The 25,391-nt window shown below is 45.9% G+C and overlaps 2 protein-coding genes across 7 annotated transcripts in view; one reads left to right on the forward strand and one right to left on the reverse strand.

Moving 5' to 3' along the window:
- PSPH (phosphoserine phosphatase) overlaps positions 1-6,302 on the forward strand; it is a 42,876-nt gene extending 36,574 nt beyond the window's left edge. For all 4 annotated transcript variants that reach the window (XM_009202913.4, XM_003895954.5, XM_009202910.4 and 1 more), the window contains 2 exons: positions 1,160-1,308; positions 5,793-6,302. In XM_009202913.4, coding sequence (XP_009201177.1) covers positions 1,160-1,308; positions 5,793-5,900 — 257 coding nt within the window. In that variant the 3' untranslated portion in view covers positions 5,901-6,302. The remainder of the gene's footprint in view (positions 1-1,159; positions 1,309-5,792) is intronic.
- A 10,508-nt stretch (positions 6,303-16,810) lies between these two features.
- Positions 16,811-25,391, reverse strand: part of NIPSNAP2 (nipsnap homolog 2) — a 38,297-nt gene continuing 29,716 nt past the window's right edge. For all 3 annotated transcript variants that reach the window (XM_009202915.3, XM_009202914.3, XM_003895955.4), the window contains 3 exons: positions 22,032-22,126; positions 19,564-19,647; positions 16,811-17,983 (listed from right to left, as the gene is read on the reverse strand). In XM_009202915.3, the coding sequence (XP_009201179.1) occupies positions 17,919-17,983; positions 19,564-19,647; positions 22,032-22,126 (244 nt within the window). In that variant the 3' untranslated portion in view covers positions 16,811-17,918. The remainder of the gene's footprint in view (positions 17,984-19,563; positions 19,648-22,031; positions 22,127-25,391) is intronic.

Raw genomic sequence — 25,391 nt, forward strand, 5'->3', positions numbered from 1 at the left:
CTGCCACCTGGGTTCAAGCGATTCTCCTGCCTCGGCCTCCTGAGTAGCTGGGATTACAGGTGCCCACCACCACGCCTGGCTAATTTTTGTATTTTTTTTAGTAGAGTCGGGGTTTCACCATGTTTGTCAGGCTGGTCTCAAACTCCTGGCCTCAGATGATCCACCTGCCTCGGCCTCCCAAAGTATTGGGATTACAGGCATGAGCCACCGCATGTTAATAGAACATTCTTGAGTGGTCTAGAGATAGAGATCATTGAAAAAAGAAGTCAAGAATGAGTGTGGTAATTACTGTAACAACAGAAATAATTGATCAAAAATAAGCTGGAATTTCCTCTTGGGTGACATAATATATTAACATTTTAAATTTAATATATTAAGACTGGGTGCGGAGGTTCATGCCTGTAATCCCAGAACTTTGGGAGGCCGAGGCAGGCTGATCATCTGTGGTCAGGAGTTCGAGACCAGCCTGGCCAACATGGCAAAACCCCATCTCTACTAAAAACACAAAACTTAGCCAGCATGGTGGCATGCGCCTGTAATCCCAGCTACTTGGGAGGCTGAGACACGAGAATGGTTTGAACCTGGGAGGCGGATATTGCAGTAAGCGGAGATCATGCCATTGCACTCCAGCCTGGGCAACAGAGTGAGACTCTGTCTCAAAAATAAATAAATTATTAATTAATTTGATATATTACTATTGTATGGTGTTCTGCTACCTCAACAAAGTTTGAGAATTACTGGAAGCTTGAAGGATACAACAAATTCACCCCTAGGTATTTATGACCTAATAGAGGTCATCTCTACAATTGATATTTGTAATTTAAAAGCAAAGGTTGGCTGGGTGTGGTGGCTCACACCTGTAATCCCAGCACTTTGGGAGGCCGAGGCAGGAGAATCACATGAGCCTAGGAGTTCCAGACCAACCTGGGCAACATGCCAAGACCCCATTTCTATAATCATAATCATAATCATAAAAGGAGAAAAAGTAAAGCTTGTTTATTCCCAGGAACAGGTGTGGAGCTCCAGGCTGTGCGACTTTACCCAGGGCCATTTTTAGCCTTCTCAGTGACATTTAAGTGAAGATATCATCTATGCAGAAAGCTGTCACTGGTAAGATACTTCTGTGGGTCTTTAACCTTGTTTTTATTGCTCTTTTAAGGTGAATATGCAGGTTTTGATGAGACACAGCCAACAGCTGAATCTGGTGGAAAAGGAAAAGTGATTAAACTTTTAAAGGAAAAATTTCATTTTAAGAAAATAATCATGATTGGAGATGGTGCCACAGACATGGAAGCCTGTCCTCCTGCTGTATGTATTAAGGATGCTAATATTTTTGCAGGTTGTACTTTTGTGTTTTTTTTTTTTTGAGACGGAGTCTTACTCTGTGCCCCAGGCTGGAGTGCAGTAGCGCGATCTCGGCTCACTGCAAGCTCCGCCCCCCTGGGTTCACGCCATTCTCCTGCCTCAGCCTCCAGAGTAGGTGGGACTACAGGGGCCCGCCACCTCGCCCGGCTAGTTTTCTTGTATTTTTAGTAGAGACGGGGTTTCACCGTGTTAGCCAGGATGGTCTCGCTCTCCTGACCTCATGATCCGCCCGTCTCGGCCTCCCAAAGTGCTGGGATTACAGGCTTGAGCCACCGCGCCCGGCCGTACTTTTGTTTTTTTAATATATTTATTTATTATTTCTTTATTTTTTTTTGAGACGGAGTTTCGTCCTTGTTGCCCAGGTTGGAGTGCAGTGGCATGATCTCAGCTCACTGCAATATCTGCCTCCCAGTTCAAACCATTCTGGTATCTCAGCCTCCCAAGTAGCTGGGATTACAGGCACACGCCACCATGCTGGCTAAGTTTTGTATTTTTAGTAGAGACGGGGTTTCGTCACATTAGCCAGGCTGGTCTTGAGCTCCTGACCTCAGGTGATCTGCCTGCCTTGGCCTCCCAAAGTGCTGGGATTACAGGCATGAGCCACCACGCTCGGCCGTACTTTTGTTTTCACAGCTGATTTATCCTATCAAGGCAGGCAGATCACTTGAGCACAGGAGTTTGAGACCAGCCTGGGCAACATAGTGAGACCTCATCTCTACAAAATAAATAAATAAAATAAAATAAAAACAGCTGATTTAGAACTATGTAAGATTTAAAACAGGAGTTAAACAAAAACAACTCTGATTACAAGATAAAAATGAAATAATAAAAAATTCAATCTTGTTTTGTCAACTTTATGCAAACCCAAGAAAAGTTATGAATAAGGAACTAAAAACCTTTTAAAACTTTTAACAATGCCTTATCCCTGTAGTATGGGCACCATCTTTTAGCCTAGGTGTGTGCTCAATAGGTTGGTTTCATTTCCCCAAATAATATCATCAACAACTCATAACCGAGATTTTAACATCATTTGATACTTTATATACTAGTTCCTCATACATTACCTCATTTAATCCTCATAGCAGCCCTGTGAAGTCAAATATTATGTTTTGTTCTGTTTTGTTTTTCTTAGACAGAGTCTCACTCTGTCACCCAGGCTGGAGTGCAGTGGTGTACTCTCAGCTCACTGCAATCTCCGCCCTCTGGGTTCAACGGATTCTCCCACCTTAGCCCCCCAAGTAGCTGGTACCATAGACGCATTCTGCCACACCCAGCTAAGATTTTGTGTTTTTGGCAGAGGCAGAGTTTCACCATATTGCCCAGGCTGATCTCGAACTCCTGAGCTCAAGCAATCTCCCCTGCCTTGGCCTCCCAAAGTGCTGGTATCACAGGTGTGAACCACCATGCCTGGCCAAATATTGTGTTCTTCTTACTGATAGGGGAACTGAGGCTTGCAGAGATTATATGATTTACCTGTAACATATCAGAGCATTTTCTTTTTATTTACTTATTTATTATTTTTTGGACACAGGGTCTTGCTATGTTGCCCATGCTGAAGTGTAATGGTGCAATCATAGCTTATCACAGCCCTGAACTACTGGGCTCAAAGGATCCTCCCACCTCAGCCTCCTGGGTAGCTGGGATTACAGGTGTGCGCCACTGCATCCCACGCCACCACGGCATTTTATTCCTCTGAACTAACTTCATTTTCTGAGACTAGCAGAGGTTTTGTTTATTTTTTGGGGTCTTGCTCTGTCACCCAGGCCAGAGTACAGTGGCGCAATCTTAGCTCATTGCAGCCTCAACCTCCCAGACTGAAGCAATCTTCCCATCTCAGCCTCCTGAGTAGCTGGGACTGCAGGCGCATGCCACCACACCTATTTAATTTTGTTTATGTTTTGTAGAGATGAGGTCTTACACTATGTTGCCCAGGCTAATCTTGAATCCTGGCTTAAGCGATCTTCCTGCCTTGGCCTGCCAGAGTGCTGGGATTATAGGTGTGAGCCAACATGCCCAGCCAGGGATTTTATTTCTAAGCATTTTAAAATCAATGCGCGCATGTGCACTCTCTCTCTCTCTCTCCCCCCCCATATATATATAAAAAATCAAATACTATATTTAGCAAGTGTCGTAAATATCAAATGGGTCCATTTCACGTAGGGCTTTGCCTTTGTCATGTCATTCTAATGTAAGAAAAACTACACCGGCTGGGCGCGGTGGCTCAAGCCTGTAATCCCAGCACTTTGGGAGGAGCCGAGAGCCGGGTGGATCTGAGGTCAGGAGATTAGAGACCATCCTGGCCCCAACCTGGTGAGCCTGTCTCTACTAAAAAATGCAAAAACTAGCAGGCGAGGTGGTGAAGCCTGTAGTCCCAGCTACTCAGGAGAATGAGGCCAGAGAATAAGGCGTGAACCTGGGAGGTGGAGCTTGCAGTGAGCTGAGATGCAGCCACTGCACTCCCAGCCTGGAAGCTGAGCAAATGAGACTCTCTCCAAAAAAGAAAGAAAAAACTACACACACCAAAATATAGTGTGGCCAGGCATGGTGGCTCACGCCTGTAATCCCAGCACTCTGGAAGGCTGAGGCAGGCAGATCACCTGAGGCCAGGAGTTTGAGACCGGCCTGGGCAACATGGTGAAACCCCATCTCTACAAAAAATACAAAAAAATTAGCTGGGAGTGGTGATGGTGCCTATCATTGCAGTTACTCAGGAGGCTGAAGCATGAGAATCACTTCAACCCAGGAGGTGGAGGTTGCAGTGAGCCAAGATTGCGTGACTGTGCTCCAGCCTGGATGACAGAGTGAGACTCCATCTTAAAAAAATACATATATAGTGCTGAAGTTTTTACTCCTAGTTTCCTGAGATCTAAAAATAGGGATTGTCTAAAAAAAAAAAAATTCATACTCTTTGTGAATGATGAATGAAAAAGGGTTCAAAGGAACCTTTTTGGCCAGGCACGAAGGTGACTCATGCCTGTAATCCCAGCACTTTGGGAGGCAGAGATGGGCGGATCACCTAAGGTCAAGAGTTTGAGACCAGCCTGGCCAGCATGGCAAAACCCTATCTCTACTAAAAATACAAAAATTAGCCAGGCATGTTGGTGGGCGCCTGTAATCCCAGCACTCGTGAGGCTGAGGCAGGAGAATCTCTTGAAGCCGGGAGGCAGGAGATTGCAGTCAGCCGAGATCGCGCCACTGTATTCCAGCCTGGGCATGACAGAGCAAGACTCCATCTCAAAAAAAATAAAAATAAAAAGTTCCAGCCAGGCTGGTCTCAAACTCCCAACCTCAGGTGATCTGCCCACCTTGGCCTCCCAAAGTGCTGGGATTACAGGCATGAGCCACACCACACATAGCCTTTGAATCCTTTTTTTTTTTTTTTTTTGACAGAGTCTCGCTCTCTCACCCAGGCTGGAGTGAAATGGCGTGATCTTGGCTCACTGCAACCTCCGCTTCCTGGGTTCAAGCAATTCTCCTGCCTCAGCCTCCCAAGTAGCTGTGATTACAGACGCCCACCACCACGCCCAGCTAATTTTTTTGTATTTTTAGTAGAGACAGGGTTTCACCATGTTGGCCAGGCTGGTGTCGAACTCCTGACCTCAGGTGATCCACCCATCTCAGCCTCCCAAAGTGCTGGGATTACAGGCGTGAGCCACCACACCCAACCACCTTCGAGTATTTTTATTGTTAGCTTAGATAATTTATAACCAATGTTGGAGTTGTCTAAGTAATGAACATTGGGCTACTAGTTTAATGAGGAATACATAAAAGTAAAATGAAGAGATTTCTCAGGGAGCTCCCAATCTCGTTTTCAAGAAACGACAAAATCAGCCAGAAGTGGTGGCTCACGCCTGTGATCCCAGCACTTTGGGAGGATTGCTTAAGCACAGAGGTTCAAAACCAGCTGAGCGACATGGCAAAACTCCGTCTCTAAAAAATTACTCAGGGATTGTGATGTGCACCTGTCATCCCAGCTACTCAGGAAGCTGAAGCAGGAGGATCAATTGAGCTCAGAAGTTCAAGGGTGCAGTGAGCCATGACTGTGCCACTGCACTCCAGCCTGGGTGACAGGGTAAGACCCTGTCTCAAAAAACAAAAAAAGAACGACAAAATTGGATGGGTGCAGTGGAACATAACTGTAATCCCAGCACTTCGGAAGCTGAAGCAGGAGGAGTTTGAGAGCAGTCTGGCAACAGAGAACGACCCTACAAAAAAATTTAAAAAGTAGCCCAGCAAGTTGGTGCACACCTGGAGTCTCAGCTACTCAGGAGGCTGAGGCATGAGAATCACCTGAACCCAGGAGGCAGAGGTTGCGGTGAGCCGAGATTGTGCCACTGCACTCCAGCCTGGGCGACAGAGCAAGACTGCAATAAATAAATAAATAAATAAAAATAAGAATAATTTCTCTCTCTTTTCTTCCTTCTTAGGATGCTTTCATTGGATTTGGAGGAAATGTGATCAGGCAACAAGTCAAGGATAACGCCAAATGGTATATCACTGATTTTGTGGAGCTGGTGGGAGAGCTGGAGGAATAACATCCACTGTCACACAGCTCCGAACACCTTCGGATGGATTTTTACAAGTGATACAGGTTGATACTGTTTGCTTACAATTGCCTATTACCACTTGCTATAGAGAGTTGGCACAGATGATCAGTACTTTAAACTACAGTTAGGACTCCTAGAAGATCGCTTTTTTTTTTTTTTTAAACTGTAGTTCCAGTATTATATGATGACTATTGATTTCCTGTAGAGTTTTGTCATCTGAATTCTTTCTGTATATTCCTAGCTATATTTCATACAAAGTGTTTTAAGGGTGGAGAGTCAAAGAAACACCTTTACTCTTAGAAAGATGGATTCGGCAGCTTTCGGTGAATATTGGTTTCTCTTTGGTATATCAATAAAAGTTTATCCATGTGTCAGAATGGATTTGTGGAATTTGCAGTTCTGCCTCTTGGATATTGGAATACCCAATATTTCAGGTACTGTGTTGAAGCATAAACAGCCCCAGGCAAGAAACAGGCTTAAGACTCTGCTTAGTGCTAGGCACAGTGTCCTCACCCCATGAGCCCACTCCCACTTCCTGAAGCCCTGGGGCCTCGAAAGTCCTTTTTTTACTTCTTGGGATTTGTCATATATGAAATGTTACAAAGGGTTTTTTTTTTTTCCCTCCAATATAACAATAGAGTCTTAAACAAAAGTACTGATTAAAAATGGATATTTGGGCTAGGCGCGGTGGCTCACGCCTGTAATCCCAGCACTTTGGGAGGCCGAGGTGGGCAGATCATGAGGTCAGGAGATGGAGACCATCCTGAATAACACAGTGAAACCCCGTCTCTACTAAAAATAAATACAAAAAATAAGCCGGGCACGGTGGCGGGTGCCTGTAGTCCCAGCTACTCGGGAGGCTGAGGCAGGAGAATGGCGTGAACCTGGGAGGCGGAGCTTGCAGTGAGCTGAGACCGCGCCACTGCACTCCAGCCTGGGTGACAGAGCGAGACTCTGTCCAAAAAAAAAAAAAAAAGATATTTGGGCTCACGCCTGTAATCTCAGCACTCTGGGAGGACAAGGTAAGAGGATCACTTGAGGACAGGAGTTCAAGACCAGCCTGGGCAACACAGCAAGACCCTGTCTCTACAAAAAATAAAAACATTAGCTGGGTGTGGTGACACGCACCTGTAGTCCCAGCTACTTGGTGGGCTGAGATGGGAGGATTCCTTGAACTCAGGAGTTCGAGGCTGCAGTGAGCTGTGACTGCGCCATTGCACTCCAGCCTGGGTGACAGTGAGACCCCGTCTCTTTAAAAAAAAAAAGGATATTCAAAAATCACATAAAGTAAAAGAAATAAAAACAAGTTTTACCAATCACAAAGGTCAGCATTTTCCCCTATATGAATTAAATATTAATAACTTCTATCAGCCTATATAAACTATTTCTTTTTTATAGATGACTTGGAAATACTTGAAAGCCAGGTTTACGTTTGTTTTGAGCAGAGCCAAGCAAGGGAAATTTCAGAACATGCTTTGAATGTGTGAGAGTCTATACCCTCCCTGGAGGAAAAATGGGGGGAGGGGAAAGCCACGGGGTTAGGAAGTGGATACTGTTGGATAATTCAGTAGAAAAAGCCATAAGGTTTTAATATTGAGAATTAGTGGAAAAATTTATCATTCAACCAAATTTGGCCAAATAAATAATTATTCAGCCACATAAGCAAATCAGATGAATCAAATTTCCTTCCAAATCAGTTTCTGAAGGAGAGACATGAAATAGGTTTGGCAACATTTAAATGAGATTCCAAACAATGAGGCCGTTCTTCCCAACTGTGAATGCCTCCTGGCCGCTCTCCTAGAAACTGTTTTGCGGTGTTTGCACTTTTCAGCAGTGCCAAGCCCTGGGCAGGACCAGGCATGCCAGGACCTTGAAAAGTGCTGCAAATGGCGTCAGCCTCTGCACCGCCCGGTGCGCATGGCAGGGACAGGCCACTGGTGGGCGGGTGGGAGGACCGAGCCCCCACTGGTTTTCACCGTCTGACTGTCACAGCTGCTACTGCCCCATGGGTTCTTCTTGCCCGCGGCCCAGATACAGCCCATTTCTCAAGACTGGGGAATTGCAATAGAGACAGAGATTAATTCATGCAGAACCAGCCAAACAGGAGGGCGGAGCTTTATTCTTACATCAATCTCCCCAAAAATTCAGAGGTTAGACTTTTTCAAGGATGCTTCGGCAGGCCAGGGGATTTGCTTCTGGCTGGGGCCGTGGGGTAGGGTGGGGTGAGGTGGTGGGGTGGCGGGGGTGGGGGCAGGAGGTCATCGGGTCCAGGTGGAGCCATTGATGGTCAGAAATGCAAAAACCTGGGCCAAGCATGGTGGCTCACGCCTGTCATTCCAGCACTTTGGGAGGCCGAGGCAGGCAGATCACTTGAGATCAGGAGTTGAAGACCAGCCTGACCAACACGGTGAAACCCCGTCTCTACTAAAAATACAAAAATTAGCAGGGCGTGGTGGAAGACACCTGTAATCCCAGGTACTTGGGTGGCTGAGGCAGGGGAATCACTTGAATCCAGGAGGCAGAGGCTGTAGTGAGTGGAGAGATCACACCACGGCACTCCAGCCTGGGCGACAGAGTGAAACTCTGTCTCAAAAAAAAAAGAAATGCGAAAACCTGAAAAGACATCTCAAAAGGCCAATCTTAGGTTCTATAGTCATGATGTAACCTGCAGGAGTAAGGGGCAGTTGCAAATCTTGTGCCTGCCCTCTGGAATAATAACTGGAAACGATGTTTATGTGTACACCTTGGCAGAATTTAGGCTTCTCGCATCCACCTAGCCTGGTGGTCTCTCACTAGCTTTATGAAGGCGGTTGAGTTTTGGGGAAGGGCTACTATCTTTTTTTTTTTTTGAGACGAGTCTCACTCTGCCACCCAGGCTGGAGTGCAGTGGCGCAATCTTGCCTCATCGCAACCTCCGCCTTCTGGGTTCAAGTGATTCTCCTGCCTCAGCCTCCTGAGTAGCTGGGATTACAGGTATGTGCCACCATGCCCGGCTAATTTTTTTCTGTGTTTTCAGTAGAGACGGGGTTTCACCGTGTTGGTCAAGCTGGTCTCAAACTCCTGACCTCGTGATCCTCCCGCCTCGGCCTCCCAAAGTGCTGGGATTACAAGTGTGAGACGCCGCACCCCACCAAGCTATTGTCATTTAAACTATAAACTAAACGTCTCCCAGGTTAGCTTGGTCCAAGCCCAGCTATATGATTAAGGGCAGTTTGAAGGCTAAAGGCAAGATGGGGGGTGGTTAAATTTACATCTCACTTTGTTAGAGTTTTTGCAGACGTGGTTTCATTTGTATGTGTGTGTCTGTTTTTTGTTTGTTTGTTTGTTTGTTTTTGAGACAGAGTCTTGCTCTGTCATCCAGGCTGAAGTGCAGTGGCACAATCTCGGCTCACTGAAACCTCCGCCTCCTGGGTTCTCATTTTTCTTTTCTGGTCCATCTTTCACAAGCATGCAAAGGTGGTTTCAGAGCACATCCACAGGGCTGTGGGCTGAACATAAGGTGGACATGAATTTGGGTCAGAGGGATCTGATCCCCTGATAAATACTGATGGCTGCATGGAACCCATCATAGGAGGGGCTGGTCCCACAGGCTGCCCAGCTCTCAGCAAACCACCCAAAAGCTGCTGTCTCAGACAATCCCTGCTTTGTTGTGTTGGAGGAGTGAGTTTGAAATTATGCAAGAACTGCACTAACCCCTTTCATACTTTTTGAATTCTGGACTCACTGGAAACAGCTACGGAACAGCTCTCCCATGAGTCACGCCCATGCCTACACTAGGATGGACTCAGGCATGGCTGATTGTCCGTGTGATGCCATTGTTCATTCCGATTATGAACACCGCCTGTGTAAACAGAAAGAGCTAAGAATTGGGATCATGAAGCCAAGAGCAGAAATTTGTCAGGGTATTAAGGTGAAACAATAAAAGGCTTTTAAAGCTTTTATATACTTAAAAAAAAAAATGACTTTATGCCCCCGCCCACGCCATTCTCTCCTGGTTTAACTGCTGCTTATTTTTTATTTTTATTTTTTTGTTGAGACAGGGTCTTGCTCTGTCGCCCAGGCAGGAGTGCAGTGGTAAGATCATAGCTCACTGCAGCCTGGAACTCCTGATCTCACGCGGACCTTCTTCTTTGACCTCCTGAGTAACTGGGACCACAGGTGCACACCACCACACCTGGCTAATATTTAAATTTTTTGTGGAGATGGGGGTCTTGCTATGTTGTCCAGGCTGGTCTTGAACCCCTGGCCTCAAACGATCCTCTGTTCTCAGCCTCCAAAAGTGTTGGGATTGTAAGTGTGAGCCACTGCGCCCAGACCTAACTGCTGGTTTAATGATTCTTCCATTTCTCTCTCTTCTACTGGAGACAAGTGTGTCTCCATGGCACCTAGGGAGGCCCACTGGGGCTGCTGCTCCCAAGGGCAAGGCCAGGAGAGAGCTGCAGATTCCAGAGATTGGCCTCAGGAAGCAGTAACACAAACCTGATGGCTTTTGACCCTACGAGCCTCAGAACCTTTATGAGCAGCTTCAGAAAACCTAACCATGAGTCACAGTGCTTATTTTCACGTTTTGCAAGGTGTTTTCATGTCTCCTCATGTGATTCTCACAGTCCTAAGGTCAGCAGTATAGAAACTGCTGTCCTCTTTATTTTATTTATTTTTTTTGAGACGGAGTCTCGCTCTGTCACTCGGGCTGGAGTGCAGTGGTATGATCTGGGCTCACTGCAACCTCCGCCTCCCAGGTTCAAGTGATTCTCTTGCCTCAGCCTCCCAAATAGCTGGGATTACAGGCACCAGCCACCATGCCTGGCTAAGTTTTGTATTTTTTACAGAGACTGGGTTTCACTATGTTGCCCAGGCTGGTCTCAAACTCCTGGCCTCAAGTGATCCACCCGCCTCAGCCTCCCAAAGTGCTGGGATTACAGATGTGAGCCACCGCACCTGGCCCTGCTGTCCTCTTTAACAGCTGGGAAATACCCTCACCAGAGTTAATGACAGCTGTGAGATCACATTCAGAGCTGGAACCTGAGGCAATGATTTCCACACCATTCTTTATCTTGTAAGTATTATTAGAGAGTTAACAATTTAGCAGGCCAGGATTATCCACCCCAAGTGAATACTTAACACTGTGGTCACAAGTGCTGACATATGAATACAATGGAGAAATTTTACTCCCTGAGATGGACAGCCTGTATTGCAAAAACTTCAAGTGGTTTTCATCTATTTTTTAATTTTTTTGTAGAGATGGGGGGTCTCATTAGGTTGGGCTCAGGAACTCAAGATCAGCCTTACAATGTAGCAAGACTCATCTCTACAAAAAATACAAAAATTAGATGTTGTGGCTCATGCCTGCTGTCTGAGCTACTCAGGAGGCTGAGGCAGGAGGATGGCTTGAGCCCAGGAGGATGAGGCTGCTGTAATTACACCACTACACTCCAGCCTGGGTGTCAGAGTGAGACCCTGTCTCCAAACAAAAACAAAAACAAAACCCCAAAACTGAGAGTCTCTATACTTTTTCTTCTCCTTCCTTCTCTCTCCCTCTCTCCTTTACTTCTTCCCTTTCTTTTTGTTGATTCATCTTATTATTGAACATCTATGATGTCCCAGAAAGAAACTGAAAGTATAAATTTAATAAGGAATACATTTATAGAGCAGGGCACGTTGGCTCATGCCTATAACCCCTGCACTTTGGGAGGCCGAGGTGGGCGGATCACGAAGTCAGGAGTTCGAGACCAGCCTGGCCAATATAGTGAAACCCCATTTCTACTAAAAATACAAAAATTAACCAGACATGGTGGCGCATTCCTGTAGTCCCAGCTACTCGGGAGGCTGAGGCAGAAAAATTGCTTGAACCTGAGAGGAGGAGGTTGCAGTGAGCCGAGATCATGCCACTGCACTCCAGCCTGGGCAACAGAGTGAGACTTCACCTCGAAAAGAAAAAGAAAAAGACATTTGTAGGCCAGGCATGGTGGGCTCATGTCTATAATCCCAGCTCTTTGGGAGGCCAAGGCAGGCAGATCACATGAGGCCTGGAGTTCAAGACCAGCCTGGCCAACATGATGAAACCCAGACTCTACTAAAAAATGCAAAAATTAGCTGTGCTTGGTGGCGCACGCCTGTAATCCCAGCTACTCGGGAGGTTGAGGCAGGAGAATTGCTTGAGCCCGGGAGGTGGAGCTTGCAGTGAGCCGAGATCCTGCCACTGTACTCTTGGGTGACAGAGTGAGACCCTGTCTCAAAAAAAAAAAAAAAAAAAAAAAAAAAATTTTAGTGAATTATTATTATTATTATTATTTGAGATGAAGTCTTGCTCTGTCGCCCAGGCTGGAGTGCAGTGGTGTGATCTCGGCTCACTGCAAGCTCTGCCTCCCGGGTTCAAGCAATTCTTCTGCCTCAGCCTCCTGAGTAGCTGGAGTCACAGGCGTGCATGCCCGGCTAATTTTTGTATTTTTAGTAGAGACGGGGTTTCACTATATTGGCCAGGCTGGCCTCGAACTCATGACCTCAGGTGATCTGCCTGCCTCAGCCTCCCAAAGTGCTGAGATTACAGGCGTGAGCCACAGCACCCAGCCAACTCGGTCACTCTTGACACTGTTTCCAGTTCTACTCCCTGACCCCCCAGTTCCTCAGTGTGGTGGATCCAGAAGTCTGCCTTACACAACTGCCCCCTGGTGGCCACCTTCCCATGGGACAGTTCCATGCAGTCTGTTCAGGTGGCCCCACTGACCCTCACACCCCACACAGACTAGGCAGATATGCTGCAGTGACCACCATTCAGTCACTGCAAGACCTCCTGGAACTTGTGACTGCTTGCTTTATTTTTTGAGACAGGGTCTGTCTATGTTGCCCAGGCTGGGGTGCAGTGGTGCAATCTCAGCGTACTGCAGCCTTGATCTCCCAGGCTCAAGTGATCCTCCTACCTCAGCCTCCCAAGTAGCTGGGACTACAGGTGCCCACCACCACGCCCAGCTAATTTTTGTATTTTTAGTGGAGACAGGGTTTCACCATGCTGGCCAGGCTGGTTTCAAACTCCTGACCTCAGGTGATTCATCTGCCTCAGCCTCCCAAAGTGCTGGGATTGCTGGCATGAGCCATCTCACCCGGCCACCTGCTTGCTTTAAACCCACCAATTAAAATCTCCACGGGGAAACCTGTTTGGGTGACGCCCAGGACCCCACTAAAGGCACTGGCCCCCAAGTCTCTTTCTGACCTCCTGTGTATGACCTCCAGGAGTACTGTGTATCCCTAGGAACTTTAAGCGATAAACTGGTTTTTTGTTTTATTGTTTGTTTTTTGACAGGCTCTGGCTTCGTCACCCAGGCTGGAGTACAGTGACACGAACACAGCCCACTGCAGCCTTGACGTCCCAGGCTCAAGTGATCCTCTTGCCTCAGCCTGTCAGGTAGCTGGGACCACAGACACAGACCATCGTACCTGGCTAATTTTTAAATTTGTTGTAGACACAGGGTCTATAGAAATTGCCCAGGCTGGTCTCCAACTCCTGTACTCAAGTGATTCTCCTGCCTCGGCCTCCCAAAATGCTGGGACAGGCATCAGCCACCGTGCCTGGCCAAGTGATAAACTCTTTATTTCCATCTTGGGCCTCTCCTAATCATTGGAGGGGTGCTGTCCATCTTAAAGGCCCTAAATTAAAGCAATGGGTGGCCAAGTGCAGTGGCTAATGCCTGTAATCTCAACACTTTGGGAGGCCCAGGCAGGAGGCCTGCTTGAGCCCAGGAGTTTGAGACCAGCTTGGGCAACGTAAGGAAACCCTGTGTCTACAGAAAATTAAAACTTAGCCAGGCCTGGTGCATGCACTGTAGTCTCAGCTACTCAAGAGGCTGAGGTGGGAGGGTCACCTGAGCCTAGGAGGTCGAAGCTGCAGTGAGCTGTCAAGCCATTGCACTCCAGCCTGAGTGACAAAGCAAGACTGTCTCTAAAACAAAACAAAACCACTACTTGATATCAGTGGAAGCTTGTCAGGTAAATATCCAAAGAAAGAGTCTATCTATCTATCTATCTATCTATCTATCTATCTATCTATCTATCTAATCTATCTATCTAATCTATCTATCTATCTAATCTATCTATCTATCTATCTATCTATCTATCTATCTATCTATCTATCTATCTATCTATCTATCTATCTATCTATCTTAGTTTTAGTCACCTAGAAATACAAGCCATTCTAAGAATGTTACTCATAGAACACTAAAAGGGCAGGAAAGTAACTGATTATCTTGCAGTATGGGCTGTCCCAGAGGGAAGCTACTGCCTCTGAGACACTGAGTTAAAAATCTTCCTCCTCTTTTTCTTTGAGATGGAATCGCACTCTGTCCCCCAGGCTGGAGTGCAGTGGCGCAATATCTGCAACCTCTGCCTCCCCGGTTCAAGTGATTATCCTGCCTCAGCCTCCCAAGTGGCTGGGATTACAGGTGTGTACCACCACACCCGGCTCATTTTTGAATTTTTAGTAGAGACAGGGTTTTGCTTTGTTGGCCTGGCTGGTCTCGACTTCCTGACACTCATGACACTCCGCTTGCTTGAGTGTCTGCCGAGTTCCCTGGTGGTTTCTTAGTCTCTTTTGCAGGTTCCTCCTCACCTTGATCCTCTCATCTGACTATAGTCACTCGCTTGGTGAGCTTGTCTTTTTTTTTTTTTTTTGAGACAGGGTCTCGCTCTGTCACTCAGGCTGGAGTGCAGTGGTGCGATCTCAGCTCACTGCAACCTCCACCTCCTGGGTTCAAGCGATTCTCCTGCCTCAGCCTCCCAAGTAGCTGGGATTACAGGTGCCCACCCCCATGCCCAGCTAATTTCTGTATTTTTAGTAGAGATGGGGTTTCACCATGTTGGCCAGGCTCATTTCGAACTCCTGACCTCAGGTGATCCTCCCGCCTCGGCTTCCCAAAGTGCTGGAATTACAGGCGTGAGCCACCACATCTGGCTGCCTCACTTCAACTTATGTGGACAATTTGCAAATGTGCATCTCCAGGCCAGAAGGCTCTCTGAAATTCCAGACTCATAACCAAGACCTACTTGACATCTCCCCCTGGATCTGTGCAGAGATATCTCCAACTCAGCATGAGTAGAATAGAATATCTGATCTTCATTCCCCCAAATCTGTTCCACCTTCCCCAGCCTTCCAAGTGCTCGGGCCAAAAACTAAAATCACTTTTTTCTTTCACTCACACTCCACAATCACCTGTTCAGGAATTCACGTTGGCTCTACAATCAAAATATATTTAGAATCTGGCCATTCTGCCTACTTACTGTTTTTTGAGACGGAGTTTCACTCTTGTTGCCCAGGCTGGAGTGCAATGGTGCGATCTTGGCTCACTGCAAACTCTGCCTCCCGGGTTCAGGTGATTATTTTGCCTCAGCCTCCCAAGTAGCTGGGATTACAGGCATGCACCACCACGCCTGGCTAATTTTGTATTTTTAGTGGAGATGGGGTTTCTGCATGTTGGTCAGACTGGTCTTGAACTGACCTCAGGTGATCTGCCTTGCCTTGGCCTCCCAAAGTGCTGGGATTACAGGCCACCATGCCTGGCCCATTCTGCTTACTTTTACTGCTACTCCTTATCGAAGTTACTATTGAAAATATAGGGCTGGGCACGGTGGCTCACGCCTGTAATTTCAGCACTTTGGGAGGCCAAGGCGGGAGGATCATGAGGTCAGGAGATCGAGACCATCCTGGCGAACAGGGTAAAACCTTGTCTCTACTAAAAACACCAAAAAATTAGCCAGGTGTGGTGGCACGTGCCTGTAGTCCCAGCTACTAGGAGGCTGAGGCAGGAGAATCGCTTGAACCCAGGAGGCAGAGGTTGCAGTGAGCCGAGATTGTGCCACTGCACTCCAGCCTGGGTGACAGAGCAAGACTCTATCTCAAAAAAAAAAAAAAAAAAAGGAAAATAGAAGTCAGATCATGCCTTTCCTCTGCTTGAAAGCCTCCAGCGGATCTCATCTCCCATCTCCCTTATAATAAAAGCCAAGGTCTTTTTATTATTTTTTGTTTGCAGATGGAGTCTCACTCTGTCGCCCAGGCTGGAGTGCAGTGGCACGTTCTTGGCTCACTGCAATCTCTGCCTCCCAGGTTCAGCAATTCTCCTACCTCAGCCTCCCAAGTAGCTGTGATTATAGGCATGTGCCACCACATCCGGCTAATTTTTGTGTTTTTAGTAGAGACGGGGTTTTCCACGTTGGCTAGGCTGGTCTCAAACTCCTGGCCTCAAGTCATCTGCCTGCTTTGGCCTCCCAAAGTGCTGGGATTACAGGCGTGAGTCACTGCACCCAGCCTTATTATTTTTTTGATTCAGGGTTTAGCTCTCTTGCCCAGGCTGCAGTGCAGTGGTGTGATCACAGCTCATTACAGCCTCAACCTCCTGGGCTCAAGCAATCCTCCTGCCTCAGCCTCCTGAGTAGCTGGGCCTACAGGCACATGCTACCATGCCCAGCTAATTTTTCAATTTTTTGTAGAGATGAGGTTTCATTCATGTTGCCCAGGCTGGTCTCAAACTCCTGCGCTCAAGGGATCCTTGGGCCTCGGCCTCCCAAAGTGTTGGAATTACCAGTGTGAGCCATTGGGCCTAGCCACTAGGGTCTTTCTAATGGCCTCCAACACTCAAGGGATCCAGCCCTGTGAGCTCTGAGCTCATGTCCCACCACGCTCTCCCTCATGTCTGCTTCCGCCACTGGCTTCTGCTGCCCTCGGCACATACCAGACATGACCTTGCCCAGGGCCTCATACTTTGTTCCTTTGGAAGGATTTTCCCCAGAAGCCAGCTGACTTCCTCACTTCCTTTAATCCTTTGTGACAAGCTATTTTGCAAGAGTGACAGAGTCATTCACAGCACGTCTGTCATTCTCAGAACAAATTAAAAAAAACAAAAATCCAAACATGATATGTGAAAATTAAGAGGATTTTATTGACTTTTCTATGTTCTTGGAGAAAATCATTGACATGTAAAAGTCTGACATTGGGTATGAGATTGACTCACACTTCACACAGGCATCCTTGATTGTGGGGCAGACATGATTGTTCATTTCAACAGGACTTTCACATGGTAACAGTCACGAAATTGGCACACCATATTAAACAATGAAATCAAACAGCTAGACAAAAAGGATGCAGCTTTATGCCAATTTAAATCTCAACATGCACCACCCCTCATCCATGATCTCAGAATAATCTGCTGTGAGCTTATTAAAATATTAGCCAGAGAGTGTCTGAGGTCACAAATGATCGTTTACAAAATAAAACCTCTTTTCCTAGTGCTACTTGTTTTGTTATAGAAAAATATCACAAATAAAAATTAGTGCTATTCAAGGTGTTCATTTCAAAATCACATATGATACACAAGTTTCAAGCCATTGTTTTTGTGTCTCACACTGACACATCACGATACATGATAGGAAACTGATTTACTGATTAAATGTACCTTGCCCAGCTTGGAAAACCCATTGTCTACTATGTGGACTGCTTACAAATGAGAGTGAGTTAAAACATTTTCAGTTATTGGGCACACTCGTAATTTGTTCCTCCCTCAGAAACTACTCAGAAAAACTGCTTGAGAAACATGACAAAATTTGTATTTCTTCCTGATACAAGAAATTTGTCTAAAAATCTGTAATTATAAAACAGGTTTGTTTTTTGTTTTTTAGTAAAGAAATGGCTAATTGTTTTTGTGGTTGGAATCTTATTTTCAAGATGATTCAGAATTCAATGTGGACCCCTCCTGGAGGGTGGGGAGAAGTGGCTAAGTATTATAAGGTACACTGGACAACACGGGGGTGTTTCAAAGAGGACAACAGGGCACTGTCACAATCAGTCCAACTGTAATTCTTTCCTTTCTTGTGATTACGTAAATTTTAAAGAAAAGAGGTTTCTCACAAGCTATATACAGCAGCTTAAACCTCAGTGTTTCTTTTTCACGTGATATACAATTAAAATTAATTTATGACAAATACTTGTCACAGAAATGTATGTAGGCACATAGAAACTCTACAGCTTTACTGGAGGGGCGAGGTCTTCAGTGGGATCATGATTCTGGATTCCATTTCCTGAATAAGTGGAACTGAAAATAGGATCAGGGTTACTGCACTTGTTCTTTTCTAAACACATTATGGTAAATGACACTAACAGACAGATTGTGCTGCTTGAAAACAAGAGAATGTCATAATATACAGGATTAACCTCAAGGGCAGAAATATAGAAGTGGGCCCTGTATCAGCTGGCATCCTACAAGATGCTATTAAAATTACAACACATCAGCTGGGTGCGATGGCTCACACCTGTAATCCCAGCACTTTGGGAGGCCAAGGCAGGTGGACCACAAGGTCAGGAAATCCAGACCATCCTGGCCAACAGGGTGAAACCCCGTCTCTACTAAAAATACAAAACTTAGCTGGGTGTGGTGGCGCCTGCCTGTAATCCCAGCTATTCAGGAGGCTGAGGCAGGAGAAATCGCTTGAACCCAGGAGGCAGAGGTTGCAGTGAGCCGAGCCGAGATCGCATCACTGCACTCCAGCCTGGTGACAGAACAAGACTCCGTCTCAAAAAAAAAAAAAAAAAAAAAAGGAAGAAAAAATTACAACAGATGCTACCTGGAGATTTGTTTTATTTGTAGGAGGTGGGGAAAGTCTGTATTGTCTTATTGTGAGAAAAATGGTGATTTCTCAAACGTTCTTTGAGTAAGCAGCAAAATCAAATCAAATTATATAATTATAACATGCAATTATATGTTATATAATCTCTTGAACTAAAAGACAAGGTAACATCTACTTTCTAGGACAAATTACTCTTTTATTTTCTTGGTAGTATACGGGCTGAGATATACTTTTTTTTTTTTTTTTTTTGAGACGGAGTCTTGCTTTGTCATCCAGGCTGGAGTGCAGTGGCACAATCTCCACTTCCCAGGTTCAAGCGATTCTCCTGCCTCAGCCTCTCAAATTGAGACAGGTTTCATCATGTTGGTCAGGCTGGTCTCGAACTCCCGACCTCAGGTGATCTGCCCGCCTCGGCCTCCCAAAGTGCTAGGAATACAGGCGTGAGCCACTGCGCCTGGCCAGAAATATACTTGCCATGCAACATGGCTGGTACTGATTACCTCTACCAATGCACTGGGTTATATTCAGCCAACTGTTTTCTTATAAAAATCAAGCAAACAGGGTTTCATAATATACTTATGTATGTGCACATGCATGTATTATGTACCCATGTTTACATACTGTACATACAGGAAGTTTAATTTATCTAATTTCAAAATCACTCTTTAATTGATATATTAAGTTCTGATTTGGGATACTAACAATTTTGATGGAAAAGGAAAGCTTAGAAAAAATTTTATTTGTGTAATAAGTTTTCAGACAATATAGAAATCTACAAAGAAAGGTAATGATGTACAATTTACAACATCCAAGGGTCTGAAAACTGTAACAGATGATAAACATATTTGAAAGAATGGATATTCTGCTTTATTGAAAAACGTCATGTAAGTATTAGAGAAAAATTGACTATCTCCCTTCCCCTCCCAACCTGATGACTCATTATCCTAGTAACACACTATTATAAAAGCCACCTATTAGTGTCAGGGTGAAAGAACATGATTGAAACAGTAAGACAAAAAGCGTTATTTCATGGCTATTAAGAGATTACCTGTGTAATATACCAATTCCTCCCAGCCATGCTTGTGCCATGCTGCATTCCGTATGTCTTCCCTGGTCTGAAGATCCCTGTAAGCTTAAAAATAACCACACAGAGAAGACAGACTTAAAACATATACCCTGCATTCCACCCATACATATGTTAAGGTCTTGCTTCACCTGGGCATCTAGTTTTCTCAGGGACTACTTCAGGTGTGTAATATACTGGGCTGGGGAAACACTGAGCAAAATTATATTAGGCCATGTGAGAAAAGCAAACTTTCAGTCTTTTTTTTTTTTTTTTTTTGAGACAGGGTCATTCTGTCAGCCAGGCTGGAGCGCAGTAGCATGATGATGGTTCACCACGGCCTTGACCTCCTATGCTCAAGTGATCCTCCTACCTCAGCCCACTGAATAGCTGGGACTACAGGAAAGTGCTACCACATTGGCTACTTTTTGTATTTTTTTGTGACCAGGCAGACGTCAAACTCCTGGGCTCAAATCATCAAACCGCCTCAATCTCCCAAAGTGCTAGAATTACAGGGGTGAGCCACCACACCTGGCCCATTCTTAAGTTAAAAAAATTATTTGCTTGTTTGAGATGGGGTCTCACTATGTTGCCCAGGCTGGTCTCAAACACCTGGACTCTAGCGATCCTCCCGACTCAGCCTCCAAAACTGCTGGGATTTGAGGCGTGAGCCACCACATCCGGCCACAATTCCCTCTTAAGCTTTAAAATCTAGTGAATCTACGATATACCTTTACAAACCAAGTGAACTTCTCCAATAACATGTTAAATTCATGACCAGAAACTGTGAGACCACAGATAAGCAATGTCAGATCAATTTTACTCAACATTTATCTCGCACTACACTGATCTGGGTAGCGGGTGTGTTCCATGTGGTGAAGCCCCAGGATATGAGACAGGCAAGATCAGCCGTGGAGAGTGCTGTGGCCCATGCAAGGACACAGTGTACAGGGGAGCAGGGCAGGCAATGGGAGAGCTGTGGGAAAGGTGCAAGTTGACCAGGTGGGTGTTGAAGCTGAAAAGGACATCACTGATGTAGGAATGGGAAGAAAGGCGCTTCAGGTGGAGGGGGATCACCTGTGTCGTGGTACAATTCACAGGTATCTCATCCAGATGCCTTCTTTCTTTTTTACTTTCCTTTTATTTTTTTTGAGACAGAGTCTCGCTGTTTCCCAAGCTGGAGTGCAGTGGCGTGATCTTAGCTCACTGCAACCTCCGCCTCTTGAGTTCAACCGATTCTTCTGCCTCAGCCTCCTGTGTACCTGGGATTACAGGCATGCACCACACCATGCCTAATTTTCTGTATTTTTAGTAGAGATGAGGTTTCGCCATGTTGGCCAGGCTGGTCTCTTAACTCCTGACCTCAGGTGATCCACCTGTTTCAGCCTCCCAAAGTGCTGGGATTATAGGCATGAGCCACTGTGCCCAGCCAATATCTTCTTAATTACCTTTTTTTTGAGACAGGGTCTTGCTGTATTGCCCAGGCTGGAGTGCAGTGGCACAGTCATAGCTCACTGTTGCCTCAAACTCCTGGCCTCAAGCAATCCTCTTCATCTTGCTGTTGCTCTGTGAAACCTTGAGTCCTCCCCACAGGGCAGAGACAGGAGGTCTGTCCTATGTTCCCCACAGCCTCTGTGAGAGCTCCGCCATTCACACTCTGGTGCCTGCCTGTTTGCAATTCCAGGATCCTGCATCTGGGAGGCCCTCTGCGAGCAGCTACAGGTGCTGATGTGAATGGAGCATGCACCTGGCTTGACCTCGGCCCAAGAGCCAAAGGGATGGAAACTTCCTCCATCCAATCTGGCCCTTCTAGCACCTGTGCTTATTCATAGACAGGGATGCCTGAGAGGGTTGCACACCATACACAGTGCAACAGTAATAACCAGCACCACACAGGGCTCTGGGGGCTCAGGAGGAGTGATGATGTTCACTACTGGGGAGGGGTGACATCTGGGGCAGGACGGGAAAGATACCAAAGATGGTGCCAAACAAAAGTGCGTGGGGATGGAAAAGGTGAGGGGGTCCATGTCCTGAGACAGTGGAACCACGTCTACAAAGGCAGACAGTGAGTATGTGCAGGAAGCTGCCGCTCTGGGTAAAATGCAGGCCTGCCTCTGCCAAGGAATTAAGAAGTCAGTCTACAAAGAAAGGCTGGGACCACTCTGTGGAAGGCACTCTGACTTCCCTGGCCTCCTTCTTCCATGGCTGCTTGCTTCACCCCTTATTCCTTTCCCCATCATCCCCACTCACTTTCAGCTCACTAATGCCATCAATCTATGGACTTGTACTGTTGACCTCGCTAGTTCCAGACAGCCCCGTACAGGCTGTCCCTCTGTGACGTCTGGATTTGCTGTAGTGATTAAGGTTACTGACTCAAGATGTGCTCTACTGCCCAGTACAACTTAGTAATGAACTCTTAAATCCCAGTAACTCAAAAAGGAAAAAACAGATACCCCAAAGATGGTGCACCATGTACAGCTGCCCAATCTGAGAGAAGAATCCTCCGACGGCTTCATTACCATCCTGTCTGAAGCGGATCGCACGAGCCCTGTAAGAGTGAGGTGATGTTTGTTTAAGACGCTGAATTAGATACACTAACGAGAATCAGTAGACTAAATCTTTGCCATACTCAGGGCAGGCTGTTTAAAATGAAGACTTAATTGTTTATCAAATTGGTATCAAGCTAACGCAAATCAAAAGTTATTTTATTTACTTTATTATTATTTGAGACGGAGTCTCATTCTGTCACCCAAGCTGCAGTGCAGTGACACAATCTCAGCTCACTGCAACCTCCACCTCCTGGGTTCAAGCGATTCTCTTGCCTCAGCCTCCCGAGTAGCTGGGATTACAGGCGCTCACCACCACACCCGGCGAATTTTTGTGTTTTTAGTAGAGATGGGGCTTCATCATGTTGGCCAGGCTGGTCTCGAACTCCTGACCTCAGGTTATCTGCCCACCTCAGCCTCCCAAAGTGCTGGGATTACAGGCGTGAGCCACTGCACCTGGCCTATTTTTGAGACAGAGTCTCGCTCTATCACCCAGGTTGGAGTGCAGTGGTGGGATCTTAGCTTACTGCAACCGCTACCTGTCGGGTTCAAGTCATCCTCCTGCCTCAACCTCCTGAGTAGCTGGAATTACAGGCACCCACCACCATGCTCAGCTAATTTTTGTAATTTCAGTAGAGACAAGATTTCCCTATGTTGACCAGGCTTGTCTCAAACTCAAGTAATCCGCCCGCCTCAGCCCCCAAAGTGCTGGGATTATAGGCATGAGCCACCACACCTGGTCTAAAAGTCATTTTAATGTATATGAAATGTAAGCATACTTTTCTGTAGCTATACTAATTTTTGTGAGAAAATGTACAGTATTTAATGATAATTATTAAAAATAAAAACAGCAATCTAAGAATGTATATATAGTTGCACTGGTGATTCTTGAATAAAATCTAGAACTGGCAGAGGATGGGACCCGCCAACTTAAAAAGCATTGTTTCTCCAGAACACCCTGAGAGAAGCGAGGCAAACCTGGAACTAGAGCACCCAAGGTGCCACAGGGCACTGTACCCAAGGGAGACAGGGACCGCCCTGGGGCAGGGCATTAAAACACAGGTGAAAGAAGCACACCTTCAAAGCAGCTGATGACTCTGAGATCCTGAGAAACACCCCTGCTCTCTGAACTACACAAGGGACTCTGCAACTTCTTGGATGCCAGAGGGAGGAACCATGGGAATGAAGCTTTTTGGTGGCACAACCTCGCTGCCATCGCTAGTGCGGGCAAAGCTGCCTCTTGCTTTTTTTTCTTTCTTACCAGAGCAAACCATTCAGAAAATGAGTACCAAAGGCATTCATTATGTACTAAATATGGAAGATAGTACTAATATACATTTGCCTCTATGGACATCACATTGTGATCAGTTAAAAATTGGCATTTGGCTTAAAACTTTCCTTTTTAAGAATTTCCCACTGCAAAGGTATCAGCTCTTTAATTTTTTTTGAAACAGAGTCTTCCTCTGTCTCCCAGGCTGGAGTGCAGTGGTGCGATCTCAGCTCACTGCAATCTCCATCTCCTAGGTTCAAGCTATTCTCGTGCCTCAGCCTCCTGAGTACTTGGGGGTACGGGCATGTGCAATCATGCCCGGCTTTTTTTTTTTTTTTTTTTTTTTTAGATGGAGTCTCGCTCTGTTGCCCAGGTTGGAGTGCAGTGATGCAATCTTGGCTCACTGCAACCTCCACCTTCTGGGTTCAAGTGATTCTCCTGCTTAACCTCCCGAGTAGGTGGGATTACAGGTGCCCTCCATGACATCTGGCTAATTTTTTGTGTTTTTGGTAGGCATGAGGTTTCACCATGTTGGCCAGGCTGGTCTCGATCTGCCCCACCTTGGCCTCCCAAACTGCTGGGATTACAGGCATGAGCCACCAGGCCAGCCTACAGCCCTTCCTCTGCCATCCAGGAGTGCAGTGGTGGGATCTCGGCTTATTGCAACCTCTGCCTCCCAGGTTCAAGCTATTCTCCTGCATCTGCTTCCTGTGAGCTGGGATTACAGGTGTGCACCACCACGCCCAGCTAATTTTTGTATTTTCAGTGGAGATGGGATTTCACCACATTGGCCAGGCTGGTCTTGAACTCCTGACCTCAAGTGATCTGTCCGCTCCAGCTTACCTAAGTGCTGGGATTACAGGTGTGAGCCACTGCACCCGGCTCAGAGTCCTTTAATTTAAACACCTTTCATACTTGCACCAGACACTTTAAAAAAATATTTAGTGATGCATCTGAATTCCTAAAAGTGTTTTAAAATGTGCCTATTTTTTCAAAAGCAGTCTTCTAGAATCAAAGGTGAAAAGGAAGGGGCTTCAAATGATGTAGGGAGGTCAGCAGAAGATGCACAGTTAAGGTCTATCAAGAGATGACACACCATGTGTTACTCAGTAAATCCATACCACACCGCCCAGGCTCTAGCCTGAAGTCTCAGTCACATCAGGTTCCCACAGTTGACAAGACTTGGGAAGACAGATTCATTCTAATTCATTCAAAAGAGCTGGCAGCATACAAACAAGGATAGCAACCTACCAATAGTGACAGTGAAAGATGTCACTCTCAAGGCACAAGATGCTTGAGTTGGCTTGGCTGAGCATTCTCTTCCTGGAGGCAAACCTCATATATACTGAATGATAACTCAAAAGGGGGAAAAAATCCAAGAAAGAGTGATTTCCTATGAGTGATGAAGCCAGTTTCCTTTTTTAAGACAGAGACTCTATCACCCAGGTTGGAGTACAGTGGCATGATCTTAGCTGACTGCAGCCTGGAATTCTTGGGCTTGAGGGATCCTCCTGCCCCAGCCTCCTGAGTAGCTGGAACTACAGGCTTGCGCCACTAAGCACAGCCAATTTTTTTTTTTTTTTTTTAGAGACGGGGCCTTGCTATGTTGCTTGGGCTGGTTTCGAACTCCTGGGCTCAAGCAATCCAGTCTCCTTAAACTCACTCTACACCTCTGCTCTAATCCACCATGGTCTCAATGCCACAATGGGGACCTTACCCAAGTGCTTGGGTTTCTTTATGGTGAAAAAGGGACTTCTTGCTATTGCCCCCATGGATTATCCACAAATAAGATGACATCTTTAATCTTTACATTGAGAATAAAGTGATCAATATCTTCACAGAAATTACAAATCTGATTATTGAAATTAAGCAAATCACTTCAATGTGCACTCTAACTCTATTCGGAAGAAAAAAAACCTGGCTTTTACTGATAGTGGTAAATATTCCAGATTATTCATTTCATTCTGAATTTTTGTAATTTAGTTATGGTAGGCAAA

Source organism: Papio anubis, chromosome 4, assembly GCF_008728515.1.
Source record: "Papio anubis isolate 15944 chromosome 4, Panubis1.0, whole genome shotgun sequence".
Taxonomy (NCBI): domain Eukaryota; kingdom Metazoa; phylum Chordata; class Mammalia; order Primates; family Cercopithecidae; genus Papio; species Papio anubis.